This window comes from Misgurnus anguillicaudatus, chromosome 21, assembly GCF_027580225.2.
Source record: "Misgurnus anguillicaudatus chromosome 21, ASM2758022v2, whole genome shotgun sequence".
NCBI lineage: Eukaryota > Metazoa > Chordata > Actinopteri > Cypriniformes > Cobitidae > Misgurnus > Misgurnus anguillicaudatus.
The window spans coordinates 22,862,360-22,886,109 of NC_073357.2; the positions used below are offsets into that span (position 1 = coordinate 22,862,360).

General features: G+C 38.2%; 2 protein-coding genes across 4 annotated transcripts; one reads left to right on the forward strand and one right to left on the reverse strand.

Moving 5' to 3' along the window:
* Positions 1-1,310: 1,310 nt before the first annotated feature.
* LOC129438579 (membrane-spanning 4-domains subfamily A member 4A) lies at positions 1,311-4,076 on the forward strand. 2 transcript variants are annotated; one of them, XM_055197370.2, is made up of 7 exons: positions 1,311-1,780; positions 1,974-2,124; positions 2,206-2,301; positions 2,587-2,640; positions 2,729-2,884; positions 3,714-3,836; positions 3,932-4,076. In XM_055197370.2, the coding sequence occupies exons 1-7, from the start codon at positions 1,776-1,778 to the stop codon at positions 3,959-3,961; spliced, it is 615 nt and encodes a 204-aa protein (XP_055053345.1). In that variant the 5' UTR covers positions 1,311-1,775; the 3' UTR covers positions 3,962-4,076. The 2 variants fall into 2 exon arrangements, with proteins under 2 accessions (XP_055053345.1, XP_055053354.1); XM_055197379.2 differs by having other exon boundaries at positions 1,332-1,782; positions 1,979-2,124.
* Positions 4,077-4,830: 754 nt separating this feature from the next.
* Positions 4,831-23,533, reverse strand: man2b2 (mannosidase, alpha, class 2B, member 2). 2 transcript variants are annotated; one of them, XM_055197257.2, is made up of 19 exons: positions 23,321-23,533; positions 23,088-23,234; positions 22,892-22,997; positions 22,151-22,323; positions 21,950-22,065; positions 19,149-19,326; positions 18,859-19,057; positions 15,555-15,745; positions 14,202-14,385; positions 13,964-14,100; positions 13,567-13,844; positions 12,107-12,298; positions 11,567-11,810; positions 11,364-11,474; positions 10,936-11,128; positions 5,990-6,136; positions 5,342-5,448; positions 5,142-5,262; positions 4,831-4,995 (listed from the first exon to the last, which is right to left on the reverse strand). In XM_055197257.2, exons 1-19 carry the CDS (start codon positions 23,444-23,446, stop codon positions 4,904-4,906), a joined length of 3,042 nt encoding a protein of 1,013 aa, XP_055053232.2. In that variant the 5' UTR covers positions 23,447-23,533; the 3' UTR covers positions 4,831-4,903. The 2 variants fall into 2 exon arrangements, with proteins under 2 accessions (XP_055053232.2, XP_055053226.2); XM_055197251.2 differs by having other exon boundaries at positions 5,342-5,454.
* Between the last annotated feature and the right edge of the window lie 217 nt (positions 23,534-23,750).

Here is a 23,750-nt window from a genome sequence, read left to right on the forward strand (position 1 = left end):
TTTTCCTGATTCTGATTGAGCAGTGGGTCATGGGTTTGATTTGCAGGGAGGGAACATGCCAATAAAATGTACCTTGAATGCACTGTAAGTCACTTTAACAAAATAAATATTTTCTGCAATATTTCAAAAAGTGTGAAGACATTGCAAAATAAAGTCGTTTTTTGGTGCATTAATAAATGGCATCTTTAAATATAACAGATAAGTACACTTAGATGTTTTTTTTTTTAAGTTTATCTTAGTCCCCATGAAATCAAAATGAAACTTTTTTCCTTTTAGTATAGCCTAGGCTAAATATGATAAACTGATAACATCCAAAACGCTTCCGGCCACATGCATGAGAAAAAGTTGAGCAACACATCCCCTCCACCAAAGAGTTTCTGAAGAACACCCCCCACCCCAGAAATTTGAGCTATCCTCCATACTGAGGAGGTAGGCCTATGAGTTTGCAATGAAACAGATGGACATGCTAAGAAGTTTTGAGTGTCTGTATTTTTGGCTAGGCCTATAAGTAAAAATGAAATGTTATTGTACAAAATACTTCAAAGTATTCATTTTATTTACATTAAAACTCACAATCAAACCCATTATTTGGTTAGGAAGGTTACGACATCTCAAAAAGAAGGCATGGTTTCATAACTTGTAAACAGGACAGTGCCTCCAGCCGCCCAAACCGTCTCTTTTTGGAAGCTCCGCCTACTTCGAAGTCCACGCCCCCATTTGGATATCTCCGGTTTGCAGTTATAGTTTATAAAACCTCGGCCCTGGGAACTTAGTACAATTTGCTATATTTGTTGAGTTTTGAAAATATTGTCGCAAAGATAGCTTTCGGATGAATGGATGTGTAAATTAATAATTAATCCAAGAATTGAAGTGTGTTTTCCGATGCTAAGTTACAAGCCTTGTTTGTTATGCTGCGCAACAAGAACCGACTGGTGGATGACATCAAAGTACCGCGAGAGCGATTCAAGAAATCATACCGAGGAGTGATATCGAATGGCTCTCGCGCTACTGTGATGTCACCCGCCCGACATGCCTACAGTATCTTTTTGGTTGGGGCGCCCTCTGTAGGTTTTCGAGATAAACTTTCCAGCGAATATGAAATGTTTGATTTTAGACGTTGTCTACATCCATAATTAAATCTTGTTGAAATGCAATGTGTTAAAGTATTTTAGCTTTAATGAGACTTTAAAGAGAAATATTACACCCCTACCACCCGCCCAGAAATAATCAAGATTACATTGTTTAGTATTAATTACAAAATCTGGCCACGGTAAAAAGTGCTGCAAAAATGACAGTAGGTTACACCAGTGGTTCTCAAACTTTTTAGGTATGCGGACCCCTTGTGTAGCTTACTATTTATCCCTTCGTGGCCCCCCAAAGAAAAAAATATGAAAAAACATTCATCTAAAACCTAAAATTCTAATTAAACAAAAATGTTTAATTTTGCAACGTAGTGCGGTTTAGCCTTATTTTCTGAGGTGTAATTATACAGAATTTATGATAAATTAATGTATTTCATAAATTGTCATAAAACTGGGGCCGCCTTGACCCCAGTTTGAGAACCACTGGGCTACACAATGGAATGACTGAATGAGCCTCGAGACTCCAGATGTGAAATGGGCGGAAACTTTTTCAAAACTGCACAACAGATCTCGAGCGGATTCTGCTACGGTGATTTTTTAGGAAAACTGCACATAAACCTTTTCAGGATTTCTTGCCATTATATAATCAAAATTATAACGGATATATTTACGATCAGTATAAACTAGAAGAAAATGTTAAGTAAGTAAGTACGTTAGTAGCTAAATTTCATCTCATTCGTGTCACATTTTTGTTCTCTCCTCCTCCTCCTTCTTTTTCGCCTTCTGCTCTAACCCACTTTTATTTTTATTTTTTTTTAAATCCGAAACACGATTATACGAAGACATCTATTCGTTTCGTAAGATTAACGAATCTTATTTTCATGTCATATCAACAGCCGAAATCGAGACAGCTGGGTCTTCGGACGCTTCTGCTGCGGCGGCAGAGGGGAACCCCGGCCCGAGCGACATACTGGAAGTTACTTTCCAGAAGAACCCCGATCAAAAGAATAAATTCCTAGAAGCAGAGTCCAAGATTTTAGGGGTATATATGAATTTGACATCATTGTAGAATACAATATAATATTTTCAAACACTGCTGAGGATTTACCATTTTCTTTAACAGGTTACACAGATAATGCTGACCGTACTTCTCATTACTTCCAAAATTGCTTATTTTTCACACTGGATTGGAAATATCGGTATAGGTTGCTCCTGTGTTGTAAGTGTCTGTAATGTGTTTAAAGAAATTTAGGCTACATATTGCCCTATACTTATCATGGTTTAGTAAATGTGTCTTTTACATTATAAATTGTAAAAGGAAAGATTAAGATACCAAAATATTAACCACAGTACAGTAAAGTTATTGTAGCCTACTCGGATAGTTTAGTTATTATTTGCCATATTTCATATGTAAATGTGCATGATGATTTATTATCAACATTTGGATGCAGTGTTCTAATAAGAAAATGTTTTTAATTAATTTAAATATTTTCTCTTTGAACAGGGCATAATAGCTGGTAGTCTGGCAATAGCTGCACAGAATCTCCACATACCAACAGTAAGTTTACAAAAGCTCCCAGTAACATAATACAACATTTATTCTTGGTGTAGAGAAATAAGCATTTATTTGTATGTGTCTTTAACAGCTCAAGGCTTGTTTGGGAATGCAGATAGTCACGTGCCTGATATATGGGTTCATTCTCATCATCTCATTTGATCATCATTTTAGCCCTGCAGATACAGCCTGCTATTACCCCTACAATGAGTCGCGCTATGAACTACCATTATGTAAATCTTTATTGGTAAGCTAGCTTAAACTTTTTAAAGGGATACATTTCCATCCTCACTGTACAAATGATAAACAATTAAAGTTTAAAAGTTAAAAAAATGAAAGATATTTAAAACAACGACTTACTCAATGCAGTGCCCTAGAATGGATGTGTTAAAGACACCACAGTCAGTGTTAGTTTTGGGACAACAGACTAATAAAAACACATTTTGTGTTACGTTTTATTTGAACACAAAAGATATATAATTTGTTAAATAGAATAACACAAAAAATGTTTAAAGAATTAACACATCCTTTCTTAATTAAATATTACAGTGCACCTTTTTCATTGTTAAAAACAACATTACTTCCTGTATTTGGTATAATACAATGCGTTCGCGTGGTTTATGGTTTAAAAAACACATTATTTTCCACATACCGTGCATTTTTAGCTCCAGATATCCCTGTTTTTCTAAAACGCACTGATTTTGTACAAAACTCATTGATTTGAAAAGCGCTGTGTCCCTGATTGGTCATCTAATCTGTACGTTGTGATTGGCCTGAATACCTCTGACGTCAGCCGGAAATGTGCCGCTCCTTACCATGTTTGAAATATTCGCTCACATTGTTCACATTATTTGACACAGGAAGTAAATTCTTGCCTACAATCCGTGTGTTTGTTTTAGTCCAAGAAAAGAGATTTACGTTGGAGTTTACTTTGGGGTTTGTACCTTTTGCATATCGTTAACATAATACCCATTTACACACCAAAGGAAATGTTAAAAATGTTTAAAATATATGATACTATGTTCTGAAAAGTGTGGACATTTTACACTGGGAATTTATTATTTTCTTTTCTACAGACTGGATTAAGTCAAATGGATGCAATAGATAATCTCACGGAAGCGGTTCAGATTGCCCTCTCTATTACACTAGCTGCATATTGCTGCAAGGTTATTCAGTGCTGCTCGCCCAGATCTCAAGTGGTAAGCAATGCAGGACCGTATAGCAAACTAAAGTTCAAATGATGCAAAATAAGATTCAGAGTTTGTGACAGTAGACCTTTTCTGTTTTCTTTCAGCCTGTCATCGTTATGAGAGCTTCAAATTGAAAGGAAGTATATATATACATACAAAGAGTGTTGGTCACATTATGATCTTATTATACCTAACAATAGTAATGAACTGATCATATTGTTATTACAGCTATAGACAAATATACTAATAACATATTTAAAACATTTTAAGACACTAATTCAAAATAGCATGTTAAAGTTTGTCTTGATGTGTATAGCATTTTTGAAATGTCAACAGATTTAATATCTAAAGCTGTTTTTTTAGAGAACTATTAAAACTTTTAAAATGATCTTTAACAGATTATATAATCAGCCAATAAATAGACAGTGTGAATACTCAAACAACTAATATTTTTTCACAGTTTTATGTAGATTAGAATGTATTGTATATTGCATTATTGTTTATGTTTTACCATATCATGTTCCTTGTCAATCTAAAGGCAAAATTCCTGCAGCATATGAACCATGTATGTATCATGACAAATAAAAGATGCATTGAATTTGGAACCAAAAAAATCACCTACTCAACTTCTGATGTCACAGTGTATTTGATTTTCTTAAGTGAGCAAACGCCAAAGTGATTCTTCAAAAAATTAGCTGGAGTCTATAATGCTTAACATTATTTTCAATAATTTAATAAGAAATGAAGCAATTTAACATCTATAAGATGAGATCAAACATCGAGGGGGGGGTTTCCAGATAGGGCTTATCCTACTTCATCATGCACTGACGTATCTAAGTGTATATATATTAGTACCATTGTTGTGTCTCAAGATGCACACCAGTGCTGTTTTTTGTAAGGCAAGTTTGTAAAAACTACATCAATATCATAATATCACTATGAGGTTTATCTAAACCCTGTCATGGAAACTTAATGTTTAAATGATGAAAAGCCTAAGAAGTAATTATTGAGATTTTAAAAATCATGTTTGAAAAGACTCTTCACAGAAGATAACAATAGGCAGCTTGCAAGACTTTCTATTTAAAATAAATGAAAAAGGTTCGGATCTCTTTTGGGGAAATAGTCACACTAAAGTTCTTTGTGACGCCACTGAAAAATTCCTCTTCTTCTGTAAAGCATAAATATGAAAAAGATATTAAATAATAGCCACTAACATTTTACATTAAAATATATTAAATCTGATTAGAATTATCTGCCCATATACACCACAAAGATCAATAATTGCTGTTAAAGGTAAAATGAATAAAATCTCACCTGGTTTTCCTACACCTATATTGGTTTTCCAGCTCCACCTCTGGAGATCTGATATATCCCAGGTTCCAGTAAGAGAACGCTCCTGAACCTCTGTCACCTCCCCTATGCCCTGCATAACTTCCTGTAGACAAATCAATGAATGGGTTTAATTTCAATTGCAACACTTAAATAATATTTAACAATGTTTTATAACAGAACACCTTTAGATTAATAGTGGTTGGCTTTGATAGGACTGGATCTTCTCCTTCTTCATATAGATGTGTGATCCTCAACAGAATACAGTCAAAGTTCATCTTCGACTTCAGCTCTTCACCTCATAATATAACAAACACGATATAATCTTTAGTTTTCAATAAAATATCTTTAGGTTTCAAGTAAATTTTATATTGTACCTTTAAAGATTTTAAGTTGCAAAGAACTGATGAATTAAATTAATTTCCTGACTTGATACATGTCTTCTCTTTGTAATGTTTCCAAATGTTCTTTCTCAAAAAATAAAAAAATAAAAATAAAAACTAATATATATATATATATATATATATATATATATATATATATATATATATATATATATATATATATATATATATATATATATATATATATATATATATATATATATATATATATAAATAAACGGAAACACCAAGAAGCATGCTGGATTTCAATGCAATGCACAAATGTAACATTTAACCCAAATACATGGATTGTTTTTAACCCATCATTGGGTTGTTTTTAACCCAGCAGTGTGTTCTGTCAAAAATATTGACAAAGCCTTGGGTTAAAAACAACCCAGCACAGGGAGTGTATAATTCTTACTGGATGATTTCAGAAATATTGTGGTGTACCTGATGCAAGATTCTGGATCTGCTGGGTGTGATTAGGACTATAGTTCCAGCCGGGTATGCTGAGGGTCTGCATGTGGAGGTTTTGAGGGATCTGGACCGGCTGAACAACAGGCTTACTAGATTTCTTTCTCTGATTCCAAAGTTTTTCTGTGTAAGAAAGAAACTTTTTACCCTCCTTTCTTTTTGATAAACAAACCACCAACCCTACTGAAAAATCCAACAAAGACTGCATAAGCTGGTAGCTGGTTTAAGGTGGCAGTAGCTGGTCTAAGCTGGTCCTCCCAGCCTGGCAAAGCTGGTGTGTCAGCTGGTCTTTCTAGGCTTAGTCCAGCTAGACCAGCTTAAAAAGTGACCAAAACACAGCTAGACCAGCTTGCTTCACCAGCATTACCAGCTAAATACAAGCTGGGAGACCAGCTAAAATCAGCTCACCACCTTATGCTGGTATAGCTGGATTTTTGAGTAGGGAAATATGATTAGTGACCTCCACAACACTTTAGTAACAATCAAAGGGTTATTCTTCTTTAGGTCAACAACAGCTATAAAGGTACATTTGAGACTGAAATTACATACTGTTTACAGGCGAAGCACTTATTGACACACTGGTACTGCAATAGAGACAAAGCGCAGTTATGCAAATTTGAAAACCACGCCCACCGGGGGGAAAAGCGATCCAACCGTCTCCATTGACTTTGTATTGCTTGAAGCCGCCTCCTTGTCATTTCTGGCTTATAACAAAAAACTGAATAATGCCTAAAAGCTGCGGTGTGACAATATGTACAGCTAACAAGCCAAAGAACCCAGAAATAAGTTTTTATAAGCTGTCGAGCCGTAAAACCCTGCCTTTAAGGAGAATAAAGTGGATCGCTGACTGCGTTTCCCCCTAGTGGACGCAGTTCTGCTAATGGAAGTGCTGTGGGGGGTTGCCTGTGTCCGTTTTTGTGTCTTTGAACGCTCGTTTTTTGGGGTCGACAGCTTATAAAAACTTATTTACAGATTAAACTTAAAAACAGATTAATACCTAAAAGCTGCTGTGTGACAAGGTGTACATCTAACAACCCAAAAAAACCAAATACGTTTTTATAAGCTTTCGACTTCAAAGGAGCGAGCGTTTGAAGACACAGAAATGGAAACAGGCAACTTTTCATAGTACTCTTATTAGTAAAACTGCGTCCACTAGGGGAAAACGTAGTCGGCGATCCACTTTATTCTCCTTAAAAGCTGGGTTTTACGGCTCGACAGCTTATAAAAACTTATTTCTGGGTTCTTTGGCTTGTTAGCTGTGCATATTGTCACACAGCAGCTTTAAGGCATTATTCAGTTTTTTGTTATAAGCCAGAAATGACAAGGAGGCGGCTTCTCGCAATACAAAGTCAATGGAGACGGTTGGATTGCTTTCCCCCCGGTGGGCGTGGTTTTCAGGTTATGACGCGCTGCGCTCTGTCTCTATACTTTGGGATTCGTGAGAGAATGGGGCTTTTTAGGCTTCAAATATAGTGTAAATTAATATAGCCTTACGTCTACCCACTAAAATATGATGATAAAATATTAATTATATTATTATTAAATCAGAAAAAAACTCACTTAACAGACATGAACTGCATTCAGTTAAAGGTGGGGTGCATGATTTTTGAAAAACACTTTGAAAAAGGCAGTCGGGCCGAGTTCCAAAACACACTTGTAGCCATTCAGCAGTAAGGGGGCGTTTCTACTATCTGACATCGTTGCCTGGGTTGCGTATGTGTGGGGCGGGTCTATCAAAAGAATGTCCAGATTCTATTGGGGTAGGGGCATGTTTGTTTAGGTGATTTCAAATGTAACCATTGGCTTTCAAAGATCCTGCCTTTAAGTGTCAACTTAGTGACTGTCAATAGAGTATGTAGTACAGATGCATGTTGAATTCATACATCCCTGACACATGCTTCCCAAAATGTGATTCGTGGGAGGTCACAAAAATAGCAAAAACAATTTACTCAGATAAAAATCATATCAAATACATTTAACCAAATACAATCTAACCACAAGGAACAGAGTTATTATTTATTTTAAACATTTTGAATTTGCCAAGTTTTTAAATCCTGTGGTACGGAGGCTGAGAAGTGCACAACAAATCTAAAACCATACAACAAATTAAAAATACAGGCAAATCTAAAAACAAAATACCAAGTCAAAAAACACACTGACAAGCCAGAAAACAAAACAACCGGAAAAGGTAGGTATTTGCGCCATAGATATGTATAAAGGCTAGATGGCTCGTCCGCGCTGCTGGCCAATTGAGTGCAACGTCCGCATTTTGGCGGCCATCTTACGACAGGGCGCTCGCTCACTCGTAGCATTGAGTTTTAATGATGCAGGTACTTTTAAATGACCATAACTTGCTTAATTTTTTACCGATTTTCAAACGGTTTGGTTTGTTATAAACGTCAAAGATGTACCTATGACACTGCATACCTATACTAAAAATAAAAAATAAATTCATGAAACATGTTAAAGCATCCAGAATTATAGCCACGTTAATAACGTTTGTAAAAACCCAAACCGTTTGAAAATCGGTAGAAAATTGAGCAAGTTATGGTCATTTAAAAGTACCTGCACCATTAAACTCAATGCTACGAGTGAGCGAGCGCCCTGTCGTAAGATGGCCGCCCGGTGATGCCGTTAGGGACTCCGCCTTGAGCAATCTAGCCTTTATACATATCTATGATTTGCGCAAACAAAATGGTTACTGCCGGTTGGACGACACTTCTGTCAATAAAGATACACTGAAGGTACATTACAGCTGGCAGCATTTACTGTCTTTTTACTATAGAAAAATCTGAAAGCCAAACATCATCTCCAGTTCGAGACAAATGCGCATCATCCATTCATCTGCTTCACGTGCTGTTAAACATGTAAAGTGAGACAGACACAAAAAAGTCTAACGCAACCTCTGCTTGCAGGTATTATTATAAGCTAGCTAGTGATAGTTTAGCATTTTACTGTATTTCTTATAACCCAAAATAGAACGAGTACAAAGGTTTAGTGAAACAAGTAGTTGGTGAGCTTGATTTTGAGCATTTTGATTGACCGAGGTGTTGTCCAATCAGCAAAAACAATTCCATTCATGCAATGTATACCTTTTCCATTTTGTAGATTTGTTGTTGTGTTTTCTAATTTGGCGTTTTGCTTTCCAATTTGTTATTTTTTCACTGGATTTGTTGTTGTGTTTTTGTGACTGGCATTTTGTTTTTAAATTTGCATGTGTGTTTTTGATTTGCACTTCTCGGCAACGGTACTGCGGCCTTATGAGAAAAATGTCCATGTGGCACTAAATGGGCAAATATTTTGTTGCTAAAAAGCACATTATTTTGTGTATTTGGTGTAATGCAATGTGTTTGCGTGGTTTATGGTTTAGAAAACGCATTGTTTTCCACATACCATACATTATTGTAGCTCCTCTATGCTCCGCCTTTCTGTAGCCCATAGAGACAGAGCGCAGTTATGCAAATTTGAAAAACACGCCCACCGGGGGGGCAATCCAACAGTCTCCATTGACTTTGTATTGCTTGTCATTTCTTGTCAAGCTGTTGAGCCTTAAAACTCAGCCTTTAAGGAGAAAAAAGTGGATCGCCGACTTTCCCCTTAGTGGGCGCAGTTCTGTTAATAGTAGTACTTTGAAAAGTTGCCTGTTTCCACTTTTGTGTCTTTAAACGCTCGTTTTTTGGGGTCGGCAGCTTATAAAAACTTATTTCTGGGTTTTTTGGCTTGCTAGCTGTACATCCTGTCACACAGCACTTTTTAGGCATTATTTTGTTTTTGTTATAAGCCAGAAAATGACAAGGAGGCAGCCTCCCGCAATACAAAGTCAATGGAGACGGATGGATTGTTTCCCCCCCTGGTGGGTGTGGTTTTCAGGTTATGAAGCGCTGCACTCTGTCTCTATTGATTCGTACAAAGCTCATCGTTCTGAGAAAGCGCTGTGTGATTCAACTGGCCAGCTATCCATAGTATCATTGTGATTGGTCAAATACCTCCCATAGCAATGGTGAAGGAAGATAATATTGTCTTCACTATCAATACGAGCCTAAATCTGACCCAGAAAAAGCAGGTGACCAAGCTGATTATCCACAGAAGACCTTTATTAACCCCTTGGAGCCTTGTGAATTACTTCTGTGAAGGATGGAAGTCAGCAGTTGTTCTCTGATCCCTGTTTTCTACCATTATAAAGCTTGGGAGAGCAAGACATTTACTAAAATAACTCCAAATGTGTTCATCTGAAAGATGATGGACATAATCTCGGATTGCTTGTTAAGCATATATAAGCATATTTGGTGTGTTTGAGTAGAGCTGGACCTAAGATCCCTGAACTATGTAGGCCCTGTCCTAAATGGCACACTCCGGACTTGTAGACTTCCTCAGAGTCCACACTTTGATAACATCATGTAGTACAGACCTAAAGGACCTCGAGCATCACGCCAGAAATAGGAAGAGAAGTTGCCCATCAGTGTGAACTCCTCCCATCCATCCTCTGATTGGTCCGATTGCTCTTTCGCAAGGACTTCTGGGTTCGTAAAGTGCGTGAAGCCTGCAGCAGGGCGGGCTTTGCTGATGACCCGCATCAAGGGTGCAAAGGGGGCGCTGATGAGCACACTTCGGAACGTAAAAATGACAGATGGGACACCCTACGGCAGGGTTCCCCAAATCCCACCCCGGAAAGCCGAAGCACCGCAGAGTCCAGCTCCAACCCCGATCAAACACACCTGAGCAAGCTAATCAAGGTCTTCATGAACACCAGATAATCACAGGTGGGTAAGTTTGACTAGGGTTGGACCCAAACTCTGCGGTGCTCCGGTCCTCCAGGGCAAGACTTGGGGAAACCTGCCCTACAGACTCGTAGACTAAGCGAGCATGCGCAATTCAAGGCAATGAACACATTTGGGACAGGGCCATAGTATCTGCATACTTACGAGGTTTGTCAATGGGCATAACAACTGGTCTATGCTGTAGCTGTAGTGCCTCCTGCTGGTAGATAGATGATATTGCAGCAGGGGAGCCCAACATCATCCAGAGGACTGGCCGTACCACAGAGGAGTCATTTAGGGTCAAATTATAACCCAGATTCCACTCCTGGTTGTTCCAAAGTCGCCTATGAAGCATCACCTGACACACAGACACACACAGTGCTTGGAAGCTATAACATTTACTTAAAAAGTAAGGCACTCTGGAGTTTATACACTAAAACAGGGCCTGCAACATTTCCAAAAGCCTGAGGGTCTAAACTCATGTGTGGAAGCCAGTTATAACTTTAGTAAAAGTTATGCATATTAAAACGAAAACACACAAGTGTAAAGGTAGCATTAAACAATTGGTCTCATACAAAAAGAGTCGTTCTCACCTCCAGCTGACCCTGGTTCAGACTGGCCACTCCATGAGCTCTTTCACTGAGGAATGCAATTCTGCTGGAATCATCTTCTATATAGGCTGCTCGCACCATTGGATAGTAGTTCTGTACATGTTTGCACAAAAAATTTACGTATTTTAAAATTAAGCCTCCTTATATTGGACAAATCTGTGTAATGAACTGCAGAGCATTTGTACACGAGCAACTGTGTTGTTGGCAAAGTCCTTATGTGTCCTCCTCATCATCTGGTAGCCATTGTTGTCAGTGAACAGCGTTCTGTTATTCTGAAGACTTGTGCTGGTTCTGAACACAGCTTCTCTGTTCATCTCTATAGGTCCCACTTTATAGCTCTGCTCCAGTCTGTGGCACGGCAGCCTATCCTGAAATCCTACAGGAACCCTTGTGACCACAGAATAAGTGTGGTTCTTATCTTCCTCTTCCCTGCAGAGAAAAACATCCACACTGTTAGTTTTGAGAACGATTACAGTGAGTGCATTAACATTATGTTGTTTGCATGATTTTGAGGGTTAAAGAAGTCCCCAACATTCTTCCTAACGTCTCCTCTTCTTCAAAGTAGCCACCCTTTGCTAAAATTATAGCTGAGCGTACTCTTCCCAACCAAGAACTTTAATTGTTATGACTTCTCAACCAGTTCCTGTGTATGCTGGGTATTTGATGGCTATGGTTTTTTACAGATATGAAAAATGGATTTAGAATACGAGAAGACTTTTGTATACCTGTAAAAATACTGTCGGATCTCCGAGACTACTTTTCCTGGCACAATCTCCATAGCCACAGATTTGTATGCAAGCACAGCTGATCCGTTGGCAGTAAAGATGTAGTTGTCAGAGATTGGCCCAACATTAACATCCCCATTGGCCTTATATTCCCAGAAGTCCTGTTGAACTTGAGTTACCTTCTGATCGTGCCTGTAACAGAAAATTTGAGTTAAGGACACCTATTATAGCCTTTTTACAAGATGTATTATAAGTCTCAGGTGTGCCTAGACCAGTGGTTCTCAAACTGACGGTGCTAGGGGGCCCCAGTTTTATGACATTTTATAAAATACATTAATTTATCATGAATTTTGTGTAATTAAACCTAAAAAAAAGCTACTAACCAACAGCACTACTTTGTATAATTTAATGTTTTTTTTTTCATTAAAATGTTACGTTTTAGAACTGTTTTTTGTCATAAATTTTCTTTGGGGAGCCGCAAAGGAATGCACCATACAAAAGGGGGACTGTGTCTGTGAAGTTTCAGCTCAAAATATCCCACAGACGTTTATTATAGCATGTCCAAAATGCCTCTATTTGAGTGTGAGCAAAAACATGCAGTTTTATTGTCTGTATCTTTAAATGCAAGTGAGCTACAGCTCCTCACTACCTTACAAACATACAGACAAAAAGCGATTTCAGTTAAAATAGATTTGAATAATACAGTTTGAGACAATAGTATCTAGTGGACAGAGTACAACTCACTGAGGGTGGAAACTATGGTAATGCAGGGCTGCAAGTGGGTGGGGCTATATCAATGTGACCTCACATTGATAAAAGAATCAAAACGGCATGTCTAATGAATGCTTTGGTTTAATGGGGTTAAAAAACAAGGAGCGGGTGGATTTTTTTCATCATAGGGTGGTTGTGTTCACACACTGCCAACACACATTATGTCCAAACACCTTGTAAAAGTGGACTTTGCATAATAGGTGCCCTTTAAAGGGATAGTTCACCCAAAAATGAAAATTCGGTCATCATTTACTCCCTTTCATGTTGTTCTAGACCTGTATGCATTTCTTTTTTCTGATGAACACAAAATAAGATATTTTGACACAGCTGGTGGAAACCATTGACTTCCATAGTAAGAAAAACAAATCTGTGGAATTCAATAAGAACCGTCAACTCTGTGCTTATCATATTTTATGTTCATTATTTCTTACAATACTAAATAATAATATCCTACTATGGAAGTCAATGGTTTCCACCAGCTGTGTGCTTATAATCATTTATCAAAATTTCTTAATTTGTGTTCATCAGAAAAAAAGACATTTATACAGGTCTAAACCAACATACAACGGATGAGTAACAGAATTTTCATTTTAGGTGAACTATTCCTTTATAAAGTGCCACATGTCCTTTTAACCGCAATTTAAAATAACGATTGGACACAAGCTCATACAAACAGAAGAAGTGCATACCGATCTGTGATGCTGTGCAGAAGGTTTGTCTCTTGGTCAAACATCAATTTGTAGCACTCATTCAGTACTGGCAACAACTTTCTCCCCGTCCTTTTCCATTGCCTCACGTTCCTTCTCTTAAATTTCACTATCCTGGCCACATGGGTCATCCTACAGTCAGAGCCAGGGTCACAGTGGGATTGTGGGAACTGTACAACGTATTTCCTGTACTGAAGTCCACCCAGCTCAACAACAAAGAACAGATCATAGTCAGAGGAAGACTCCATCGATTGCTGGATCTGCAGAAAATTGAAGCGTGTATGTAACAGATGAAGAGATTTTGTGATTAAAGCAATGAATGCAGTACACAGCAGGCGTACATATTGTAAACATGTGCATATCTGAAAGCATGCGCTACCTGAGCAGGTACTGCTTTTCCATCATCATCAAGCACGACTGCCATTGCATATGGCACTGAAACATTAATATACGTTGAAATGTTCCAGGCAAGAGGGTTGTACACAATGATATGCTGCTCAGGAACATGTCCTAAGTCTAAAACAACAAGAAAAAAATTATTTATAACATTACATAATGTGTATTACTGCTTAGTTGAGAGCTAAAGATTTTATCCATCATTTTTAAGTATAGCTTACCCATCTTCTCTGCAGTGGGTTTGGTTTGGGGTGAGTGGATGTTATTGAGCTCTATGGACTGTGGAAGTAAGAAAATGGCTGCTAAGAGTTCCTCAGCTCCCATCATGCCTTGCATGAGATGTTGCATGTACATGTCAGCCACTTTGGGGGATTCTGTACCTGTAATGGCATCGTGATGCTGAACCTAATACAGGCCAGATAAGGTAACAACTAGTCAGTCAAGCATTATTGATGTATTAGTGTAAATGAAAAGGGCAATGAGAGATATCTTTAAAGAGCAATTGAAGAGTGCAGGTGCAAAACCTGCTAAGTGCATCTGGCATAATTTCTTAGTAATTAGCTTTTTTACCAGACTCTTAAAGGGGACATTTCATGAAAATCTTTTTTCATGCTTAAGTGCTATAATTGGGTCCACAGTACTTCTATCAACCTAGAAAATGTGAAAAAGATCAACCAAATAACTTAGTTTTGGTAAACCATTCTCTGCACGCATGTGAAAAAAGGTCATTATCACGAAATTAAATTTTGAATGAAAAATTTAAATTTGGCTCCCCCTGTGATGTCAGAAGGGGATAATACCACCCCTTAATCTGCATTATCCAACCATGGCACTGCCATTTAGCGCAGAGATAAGTTAATTTGCATTTAAAAAGGACACACCCAAAAACGGCACATTTTTGCTTACACCTAAAAAGTGGCAATTTTAACATGCTATAATAAATTATCTATATGATATTTTGATCTAGAACTTCACATACGCACTCTAGGGGCACACAAAGATTTATTTGACATCTTAAAATAGTCTTGTGAAATGCCCCCTTTAAAGCAACACCAAAGAGTTTTTTTTACCTTAAAATAACGGTTCCAAAAAAGTTTCAGTCGTTCATCCACTCAAAACAGGGTGAATGGCACTTTCACATTCGCTTTGCAGCCCTCTATCGGCCAAAACCGCACACTAAAGAAGTTTCCAACCGTCGGGTAGTGGTCCTGTAGTTTGAGTGAAAACTACAAAAACTTGCTTTACGGCAGACCTACAATCCAATCAGAGCCAGCTATGCTGCAGTATTTACGACACTGGTAATGAACAATTACGCTTCTAACCTGTAGGGGGAGCAAAGAGCAAAAACTCTTTAGTGTTGCTTTAATGGATTCTGCCTAAAAACCGGCATTGCTGAATGGCCTGAGGGCGGGATTAAGCAGAACTGAAGCGAAAGTATTTGATGAACATATAGTACGTGTCGAGAGCATCCGCTTACAAATTACGATTTCATTTTTGACAGAGGTGGCATTTAGCGGCTTTTGCATCTGAACACTTCAATGTAAACTTTTGAAACACAAACAGATAAAATCAACCTCTGAAACAGCCCAACGTAGGGCCTTGAGTTTTTCTAGAGCCCACTCTCTCTGAACTGGCCCATCTGGGTAGCTGACACTGTATCTAGTGAAGAGAGATTCTGCTGCGTACAGAAGAGAACTCGCTTTTCTTGCTATTCCTTTAAGAACATTCCTGGAAGCATAAAACCCCGTCCATGCCTGAAATGGTTCTGGAATATAAAGTAAAGATCAGTCAGATCCATGCAGACATATAGAAATTACTTAATCATTAAAGATGTTCTTGCAACCCTCTGCAAGTTACCATTAGCTTAGCTTAGGGTTTTGTTAATTCTGGTGCAAAGGTGCAATGTGGGACTTTTAGAAGGATCTCTTGACAGAAATGCAATATAATATACTAGGGTTGTGCCAAAAGACGATAGTATCGTATATCGACAATCGTCAAGCATATGGCCGATAGCGGGATTTTCACGATTTTCATAGTTGGCGATTATTATTATCATCATCATAGTCTCACATTAACATTTGCGTTGTGTGCTTTTCCTCGCATGAGAGGGTTTTGGGCTTTATTTTGGACAAGATCGCTTGTAAGGTTCGTGGATCATGGACTGTAAAAAAAGATGGACAATGCAACGTTGCCTTCTTCCATTGTAATGAATTGAAGCTAAAAATGTCAGATCACGGTCGCCGGAATGTTACGTAAAAACGTCAGTTTGGAGCCAAGGCATGCACAGAAGAAATCGTTCGTAGAGCCACAGGCTGAACTTCCGCCCAAAAGCTTTGTGCGCCAAATTCAACCACGCCAATCATAACGACGCGCCCCGTTTCTATAGCATCAAATTACTAGCTAAAAGGAAATTTCTCACAAAAATGAAGAATTGAACATCTATCAGCGTGATTACAACTACCTTCAAGGACCAAAACCATCTTTCAAAAATTTTTATTGTAAGTGTAAATTATTATTTATTTAGAGCATAGTCCCATTTGTTTGAATGGAGAGGGCGGGGTTTATGACTTGTACTGCAGCCAGCCACCAGGAGGTGATCAAAGAGCCACAGGCTTCACTTTACAAGACATATGAGGCACACCCGGTGCAGATTCCTTCTCGCACACACCTGGACTTAATGCGCACGTCTTGGACTCTTGCTCGGACATGAATGCGTGGCATGGCCTCCTTAGTGATGGGAGAAACGAAGCTTTTCGAAGCTTCGAATCAATTGAACCAATTGCTTCGAAAATTGGTTCAGTTTTTCGAAGCAGTTCGAAACACCACACACGCTGGCGACCCCTGCTGGTCAAAATTGTGTAAAGCAGATATGGCCAAACATTTTACACTTTTTTTACAAAATAATAGCAAGATTTTTATTAAAATATGTTTTTCAAAAAATTATTTAACTTAATTTAGACATAGTTAAAAGTGTATTATGTGTTTTTAGTTTTATTTAGGGCAAACAAATCATTAAAACTAACTACCCTTTTAATTATGAACATTTTTGTCATTAAATCTGTCCATAAACAATAAATAGACAAAATGGCAGCGTTATTAGTCAGAAGGATAAATGTTTTATGAACTTTTATAATAAAACTGACCCGAGTTCACCGAAACATATTAGACACTGGTCATGTGATCAACTCCCCCTAGTGGTGAATCTTTGGATTTTCAAAACGTTTCGAAACAGTTATGACGTAATGAAGCCTCGTTTGCTCAAATTACGTGACTTGGCCAGTTTGAAACACGCTCCGAACCAATGATTCGAAACTAAAAAGTGTTTCAAAGCATCGTGAAGCAGTGCTTCAAAAACGACCACCATCAGGCCTCCTCGTAGCACCTGAACTTGTAATGGTATAACTCGGACTCTTCCTCGGCTCGTACATGAGCTTGTAATATGCGGGACTCTGCCATTTCCTTGCATTAGAGAGGTTGTTAGGTGCGCAGGGTTTAAACCAGCGAATGTGTTGTTTCCGCTTCCTGGCATGCAGGAAATTTCAGAGCGCCTGGGTTTAAAGACGCGTTTGGATTAATGGCATCAGTTTTAAGAAGGTTGGGGTCATGACAGTGTTGCCCTGAGGGTAAATCCTTTTCTTTTTTGTCCAGCAATCGAAGTGACTTGTCATAAATGAGTAAAACATGAACAAATAAATAAATGAGTAAACTAATGCCACACCCCCAGATATTATTGTGTATTGGCAATGTCACATTAGTAAAGTAAAGTAAAGTACAGATAATTTGTTGTAAAATGTAACAAAGAAAAAGTCAAATGTATGCACTATAGATTCTACTTAAGTAAGGTACAAATACATGGAAAATGTACTTAAATATAGTAACAAAGTATTTGTACTTTGTTAAAGGAATAGTTTACCCTTTTGCCATATTAAACTATGTTATTACCTCGACCTAGACGAATTAATACATACCTATCTTTTTTCAATGCGTGCACTGTACAGCGCATTGTGAATGTGTTAGCATTTAGCCTAGCCCCATTCATTCCTATGGTACCAAAAAAAAGTTTTATTTTGTGGCACCATACTTAATGGTATAACTCCTCATGTAACAGTCTTTAAATAGGGAAAACACGGAAGTGTTTGGTGGCTTCCCTGTTTGGTACCATAGGAATGAATGGGTCTAGGCTAAATGCTAACACATTCATGACGCGCTGTACAGTGCACGCATTGAAAAAAAGATAGATATGTATTCATTCGACCAAGTTGAGGTAATAACATAGTTTAATATGGCAAAAGGGTAGACTATTCCTTTAACTTACATTCCACCACTACCTATCAGGATGTTAGATACCTAACCTAACTGCGCTGAAAGTGGACATGCACAAAGTTGAAAAGTCCCGTCCACGAAACCCGGAAGCGTGACACGACAAACATGTCATCGGCTGAATCCCAAACCACCTACTTCCATACTATATAGTATGTAAAAAGCGCTACTTTGCATACTATATAGTATGGAAGTAGGCGGTTTGGGATTCAGCCATCGTCTGAGACAACGTAGGGACGAAACGCGCTCCGTAGAGCAGTTTGTCCCTTTGGGGCTACTGTAGAAACATGACACCGACTTCCAACAGTTCGTTATGAAAGGTCTTTCTACATCACTGATAATATAGTCATGTATATTATATTGTATTTTTGTCAAGAGAGCCTTCTAAAATTTACACAATGATGTTCCTATTTATGATTTTCACAATGCTGTTCATGATATTATTGCAAATTCTTTATGTAATGTAAAACTCCTCTTTATATATTTTTTTCTTCTTTTAAGGGCCAGTTTAATATGATGCCTGTAATGTTTCTACACAAACATGTAAACATTGCTCACCCGTTGAATAAGGGAGAAAGTCTTGGCTTCCTCTAACGTCCCAGGACAGGTTAGTCTGGTGGACAGCCTGGAAAAAATCCTTTAGTGTTGCGTACTGAACCTCAACTCCGTATTTGTCACTGTGTGTGTTAATATAGTTAACCAGCACATCCATGTTCATGAACTGCACTGAAGCATTGTAGAACTGCTTATCACAACCCTGTAAATAACATAAAAAAATCCTCATCAATATTTTTAAAAGTAAGTAAGTGCAAACAAACACTATTTATTCATCTTAAAACAGAACTGACCCAGGGCCAGAGAACATTACTGGTGCTGAACCACTGGGCTCTCTGTTTGATGTTGTCCACCATAGTCTGTGCATAAAGCTCCACAGTTTCTTTGGTCACAGGCAGACTCATGTTGGGATAGATGCCATCTTTTGGTGGGTCTGGAAACAAGGCCACACCATTCCAGTAAAAGCCAGACCTGAACACAACCACCATCAGTATTACCAATCATCCTATCAATGTGCAATCTAAAGCAGAGCAAAATGTAAGAATGTAAATGAGAACCATGAAATGTTGTTGGGGTGATTACAGCTGATTTAAATGGGTTGGCAAAAGGGCTGTCATAAAGTTAAACCTCAGACGTTCTCACAATTATGAGATTCAGTGGCACACACTTAAAGGGTACTCCAGCCAAATATCAAAATTACCCCATGATTTACTCACCCTCAAACAATCTGAGATTCATTAGTCCATCATCTTTCAGACAAACACATTTGGAGTTATTTTAGTACATGTCCTTGCTCTTTCAAGCTTTATAGAGTAAGAAAACAGGGATCAGGGAACAACTTCCGACTTTAAACCCCAAAAATTGCATCCATAATTTACTAAATCCACATGGCTCTAAGGGGTTGTGCACACCAAAACTTTTAAACACGGCTGAAAACGCCTGGACAACGCCCAATGCCAGCTGTTTTTCAGCTGAGGGCCAGCTTTCTTCAGCTAAGCGCTTTGGTAGCTCTAATACGTCAGTTGTGAGACGGTTGGTTGCTGTGATAATTGTCCCGCCCCTCCTCCACTGTGATTGGACGACCGTGTGAGACCTGACATTGACGAGCGGAGCTTTTCATCCAAAGTTGAACATTTTTCAACTCTCGGCGTTCAGCGCTGAGCGCAGAAAAAATGCTGGGTGCCGCTTTTCAGCGCAGAAGAAAACCGCTAGCTGCTGGCTCATTTGAAAAACGCAGAGCTTCCATTGGAAACAATTGAAAACATGCGCCGGCCGCAGGTGTAAAAGCTTTGGTGTGCACGCCCCCTAATGAGTTATTAAGGTTATCTGCAGAGAATCGATGCAATTTTGTAGGAAAAATACACATATTTTAAACTTTGAAAACTATAATAACTAGCTTCCGATAACGACTCCATCTTGTACTCACGCAATTCACAAGGAAGTTTTAGCATAGTGAGCATTGGTTATCATAGGTACGTTGCGCAGTGACTCTCATGAATCGCATGAGTCCAAGATGGCATCGTTACCGGACACTCCACTTTTTTGAAAATAGGTTCATTTTCCAGCTCTCCTAGAGTTAAACATTTTTACCATTTTGGAATCCATTCAGCCGATCTCTGGGTCTGGCGATACCACTTTTAGCATAGCTTAGTACATTAGTCCAGAAAATAGTCCCTGGTATTGAAAATTACCACGTGGACTATTTTCTGGCGCTAGAAAATATAATTGCGCCTGCTGCAGCCATGGTTTGGCAACAAAATCCTTGATTATTACGCTGGAATGAGAGTATACCGTAGTTCCTAGCCATATCGGCCTAGAAAATCGCAACTTTTAATTTTCTGTCGGTCTAAGTACACAATGTAACTACAGAAGAGTCAAGTTTTAAATAGGAAAAATATCGAAACTCTTTGGTTATTTTTGAGCGTGATGCTAATGGTCTAATCAGAATCAATAAATTACGCTAAGCTATGCTAAAATTGGTAGCGCCAGACCCGGAGAGCGACCGAATGAATTCCAAAACGGCAAAAATCTTATGGTAGCCTCTTATGGACCGGCTGAAATTCCACAAGGGGGGCGTATTTGTTCCTCAGATGTTGCACAATAAACATGACATCCAAATATATTCATTATAAATCGTGAATGAAAAGTGAGATTCGAACGAATGTCCGTTAGTGAACTAATTGTATACACAATTTATATCGCAATTTGGTCAGAAACGTCAAGATTGTGAGATGACCAAATCGTTTTGGATTAAAAGGCTTGGATATTCCATTTCCTTGGACTTTTGGGGATTTATGAACAATTTGTTTTGGACAATTTCACTGAAGCGGATAAAGGGAATATTTTGAAGGTAAGTAAATATCCTAAATCGGCGCCGCCCGGTTCAGGTAACTAACAACTAGATTGCAGTTTTATGACTGTTAAAAATCATATTATGCTTTGTGTGTGCGCTTAATGGAAATCCGAAAGTCTAAGCTTTCCAACGATGTGCCGCATGACCGTATATTTTGAAGATTCAATGCTTCAAAGTTACAATGAGGTAATGCAGCCTCACGTGCAAGAGAGGGGGTGTACCGTGTACGGCACAGTGTTCCTTATCAGGTTAAACTCTAGAGAAGGTGGAAAATGAGCCTATTTTCAAAAAATATGAAGTGTCCGTTTAAAATAGTTTATAAAGTTTAATATATGGATATTTTTCTTACAAAATCCCATTGATTACCCCCCAAAAAAATGTATTAACCCCGTGAAGCGGTGTGGATTACTTCTGTGAAGGATGGATGCACTTTTTGGGCTTCAAAGTCAAAATTTGTTTCCTGATCCCTGTTTTTTTTAACGTTTTTTAAGCTTGGAAAGCAAGACATTTACTAAAATAACTCCAAATTTGTTTGTTTGAAAGATGATGGACATGCGTATCTCAAATTGCTTGAGAGTGATTAAATCATGGGGTAATTTTGGTATCTGGCTGAAGTATCGCATAATAAAATATTTGAGGGAAAAACATTTAGTAGCCTGGATGTAAAACAAAGCACTAAAACAAAGCCAATGTTTATTTTGAGTAATCTATAACTAAATAAAAAGGCACACGGCCATTCACCTGTTAGAAAAGGGAAGGTATGATGGTGTGCAGTAACTGAACTGGTCCATGGTGTGTGTGAATATCTCTTGTTTTTCCTTTAAAGAAGGAGATCCTCTCCATACAAACTGCAACTTCTGTAAACACATTTCCAACATTAATATGCAATAAAGCATACCAGTGCAGCATAATCATTCTGAAAATTATATGTAAAAGAACAACCTTGTTTTTCTGCATAGCATCTTTCAGGTCATAGTCAATACGGGAAATAAGGTGAGCATTGAACCCCGCCAGTGCAAAGAGTACCGGGGTGGTGGCTGAAGCACCAAATGGGTCAACATGCCAGGAGAATCGTGGTCGGACACCAAAGGTCTCATACAGGAAGCCATGACCCTCTATGAACAAGACAGAGAGAGAAACGAGATGTAAGGAGAAGGGACTATAAATGTAACACATAAATAACCATGGTAACACCAACCTCAAGTCCGAAATTGTGTACTGTGACAGTACGTACTAAAATAAGTCCCTATTGACCATTAAGACAGTATGTTCTGTATAGTATGTGTGGGTGTGGTATGCATAAACTCGGGAGTCGGGACATAATTCATACACCATGTTTTCATTGCCATCTGACCCATATGTTTGTTTACCTATGATGAGATATTAACAAAAACTGTGATATAATTTGGTGTTGTTAAACAAGTACAAGATAACCACAAGCAGTACATTTCTTGCTACCTGTATCATTTGGCGAGTGATCAGATTTGCTAATTGCATTAAGAGGTCTTCCCTTGACCTTATGGGATAGAAAAGTGCAGAATTCTCGGCAGAAAATTAGACCAAGGGTATTTCTTACATACATTTTTTTGCATATTGAAGTTTTGGACATACTACTCATTTCACACACTGCTTTTTGTCTACTTTATACATGGAAGTAGTAAATTTTGGATGCAAGGCACACACCTGTGAGTTGAAGGATGGCATCATCTACATCTGTCACAGCCTCATCATGCATCACCTGACCCCCAATTATAAACTCCAGACGACCCTCCTGCAGCAGCTGTTTCAACTGAGATATGAAAACAAATAACATTAAACAGTAATTCAAATTAATTATCCCGAACGTGTAATAACCACCTAATGAGGAGTCAGTCCATACCTGTTTCTTGTGCCAGCCTGATGCCACTTTATCCCACCACAGTCGGAAAAACTCCTGCTCAACTGCGATAAACTTGCGGCTTTTGACTCTCGACAGCTCCTCCACTACGCTGCTGTACATATTACTTGCGTACGCATGCATACTTTCCTACAAAAAAGTTTGACACAACTTTGACAGCTATAATGCGAAAGACACAGACTATGGTAAATGCACATCAGTCAAAACACGTTTACCTGCACTGTGTACACCCAACCAACATCCATATGACTGTGTGGAATGACGAAAGCTTGAATCCTTTCAGCAGCATCGTTTTCAGAGACTGTCATAAGCAATAAACTAAGAAAGAGCGATAAAAACATGATTACCGCGACAAGACCACCAGAACATATCCAGTATTACTGTCGGTCTGTCTCATGACTGCAATAAGAACTGCGCATGCGCGCTTCTACTTCCTGTTCGCTCATATGCTGTTCGCTTTAGATTCAGTGACAATTCTTTTTAACCCTAAACTCCAGTCCTCTAATTTTTTTATTATAATATTGTATATGTAACCTGTATATATAAAAATGTAAGATTATGCATTATTAAAAAATATATAAGCCTAGTTTTAATTCTTATCAAACAAATCAACCATAGATATCAACCCAAACATTAAGTGATTAA

Coding starts and splice junctions, on each gene's coding strand:
- LOC129438579 (XM_055197370.2), top strand. Junction 2,125..2,205: donor CAGAGTCCAAGATTTTAGGG/GTATATATGAAT, acceptor TTTCTTTAACAG/GTTACACAGATAATGCTGAC. Junction 2,641..2,728: donor AGAATCTCCACATACCAACA/GTAAGTTTACAA, acceptor TGTCTTTAACAG/CTCAAGGCTTGTTTGGGAAT.
- man2b2 (XM_055197251.2), bottom strand. CDS start 23,446: ATGTTTTTATCGCTCTTTCTTAGTTTATTGCTTATGACAGTCTCTGAA. Junction 22,066..22,150: donor ATGCTATGCAGAAAAACAAG/GTTGTTCTTTTA, acceptor ATGTGTTTACAG/AAGTTGCAGTTTGTATGGAG. Junction 19,058..19,148: donor GTAATGTTCTCTGGCCCTGG/GTCAGTTCTGTT, acceptor TGTTATTTACAG/GGTTGTGATAAGCAGTTCTA.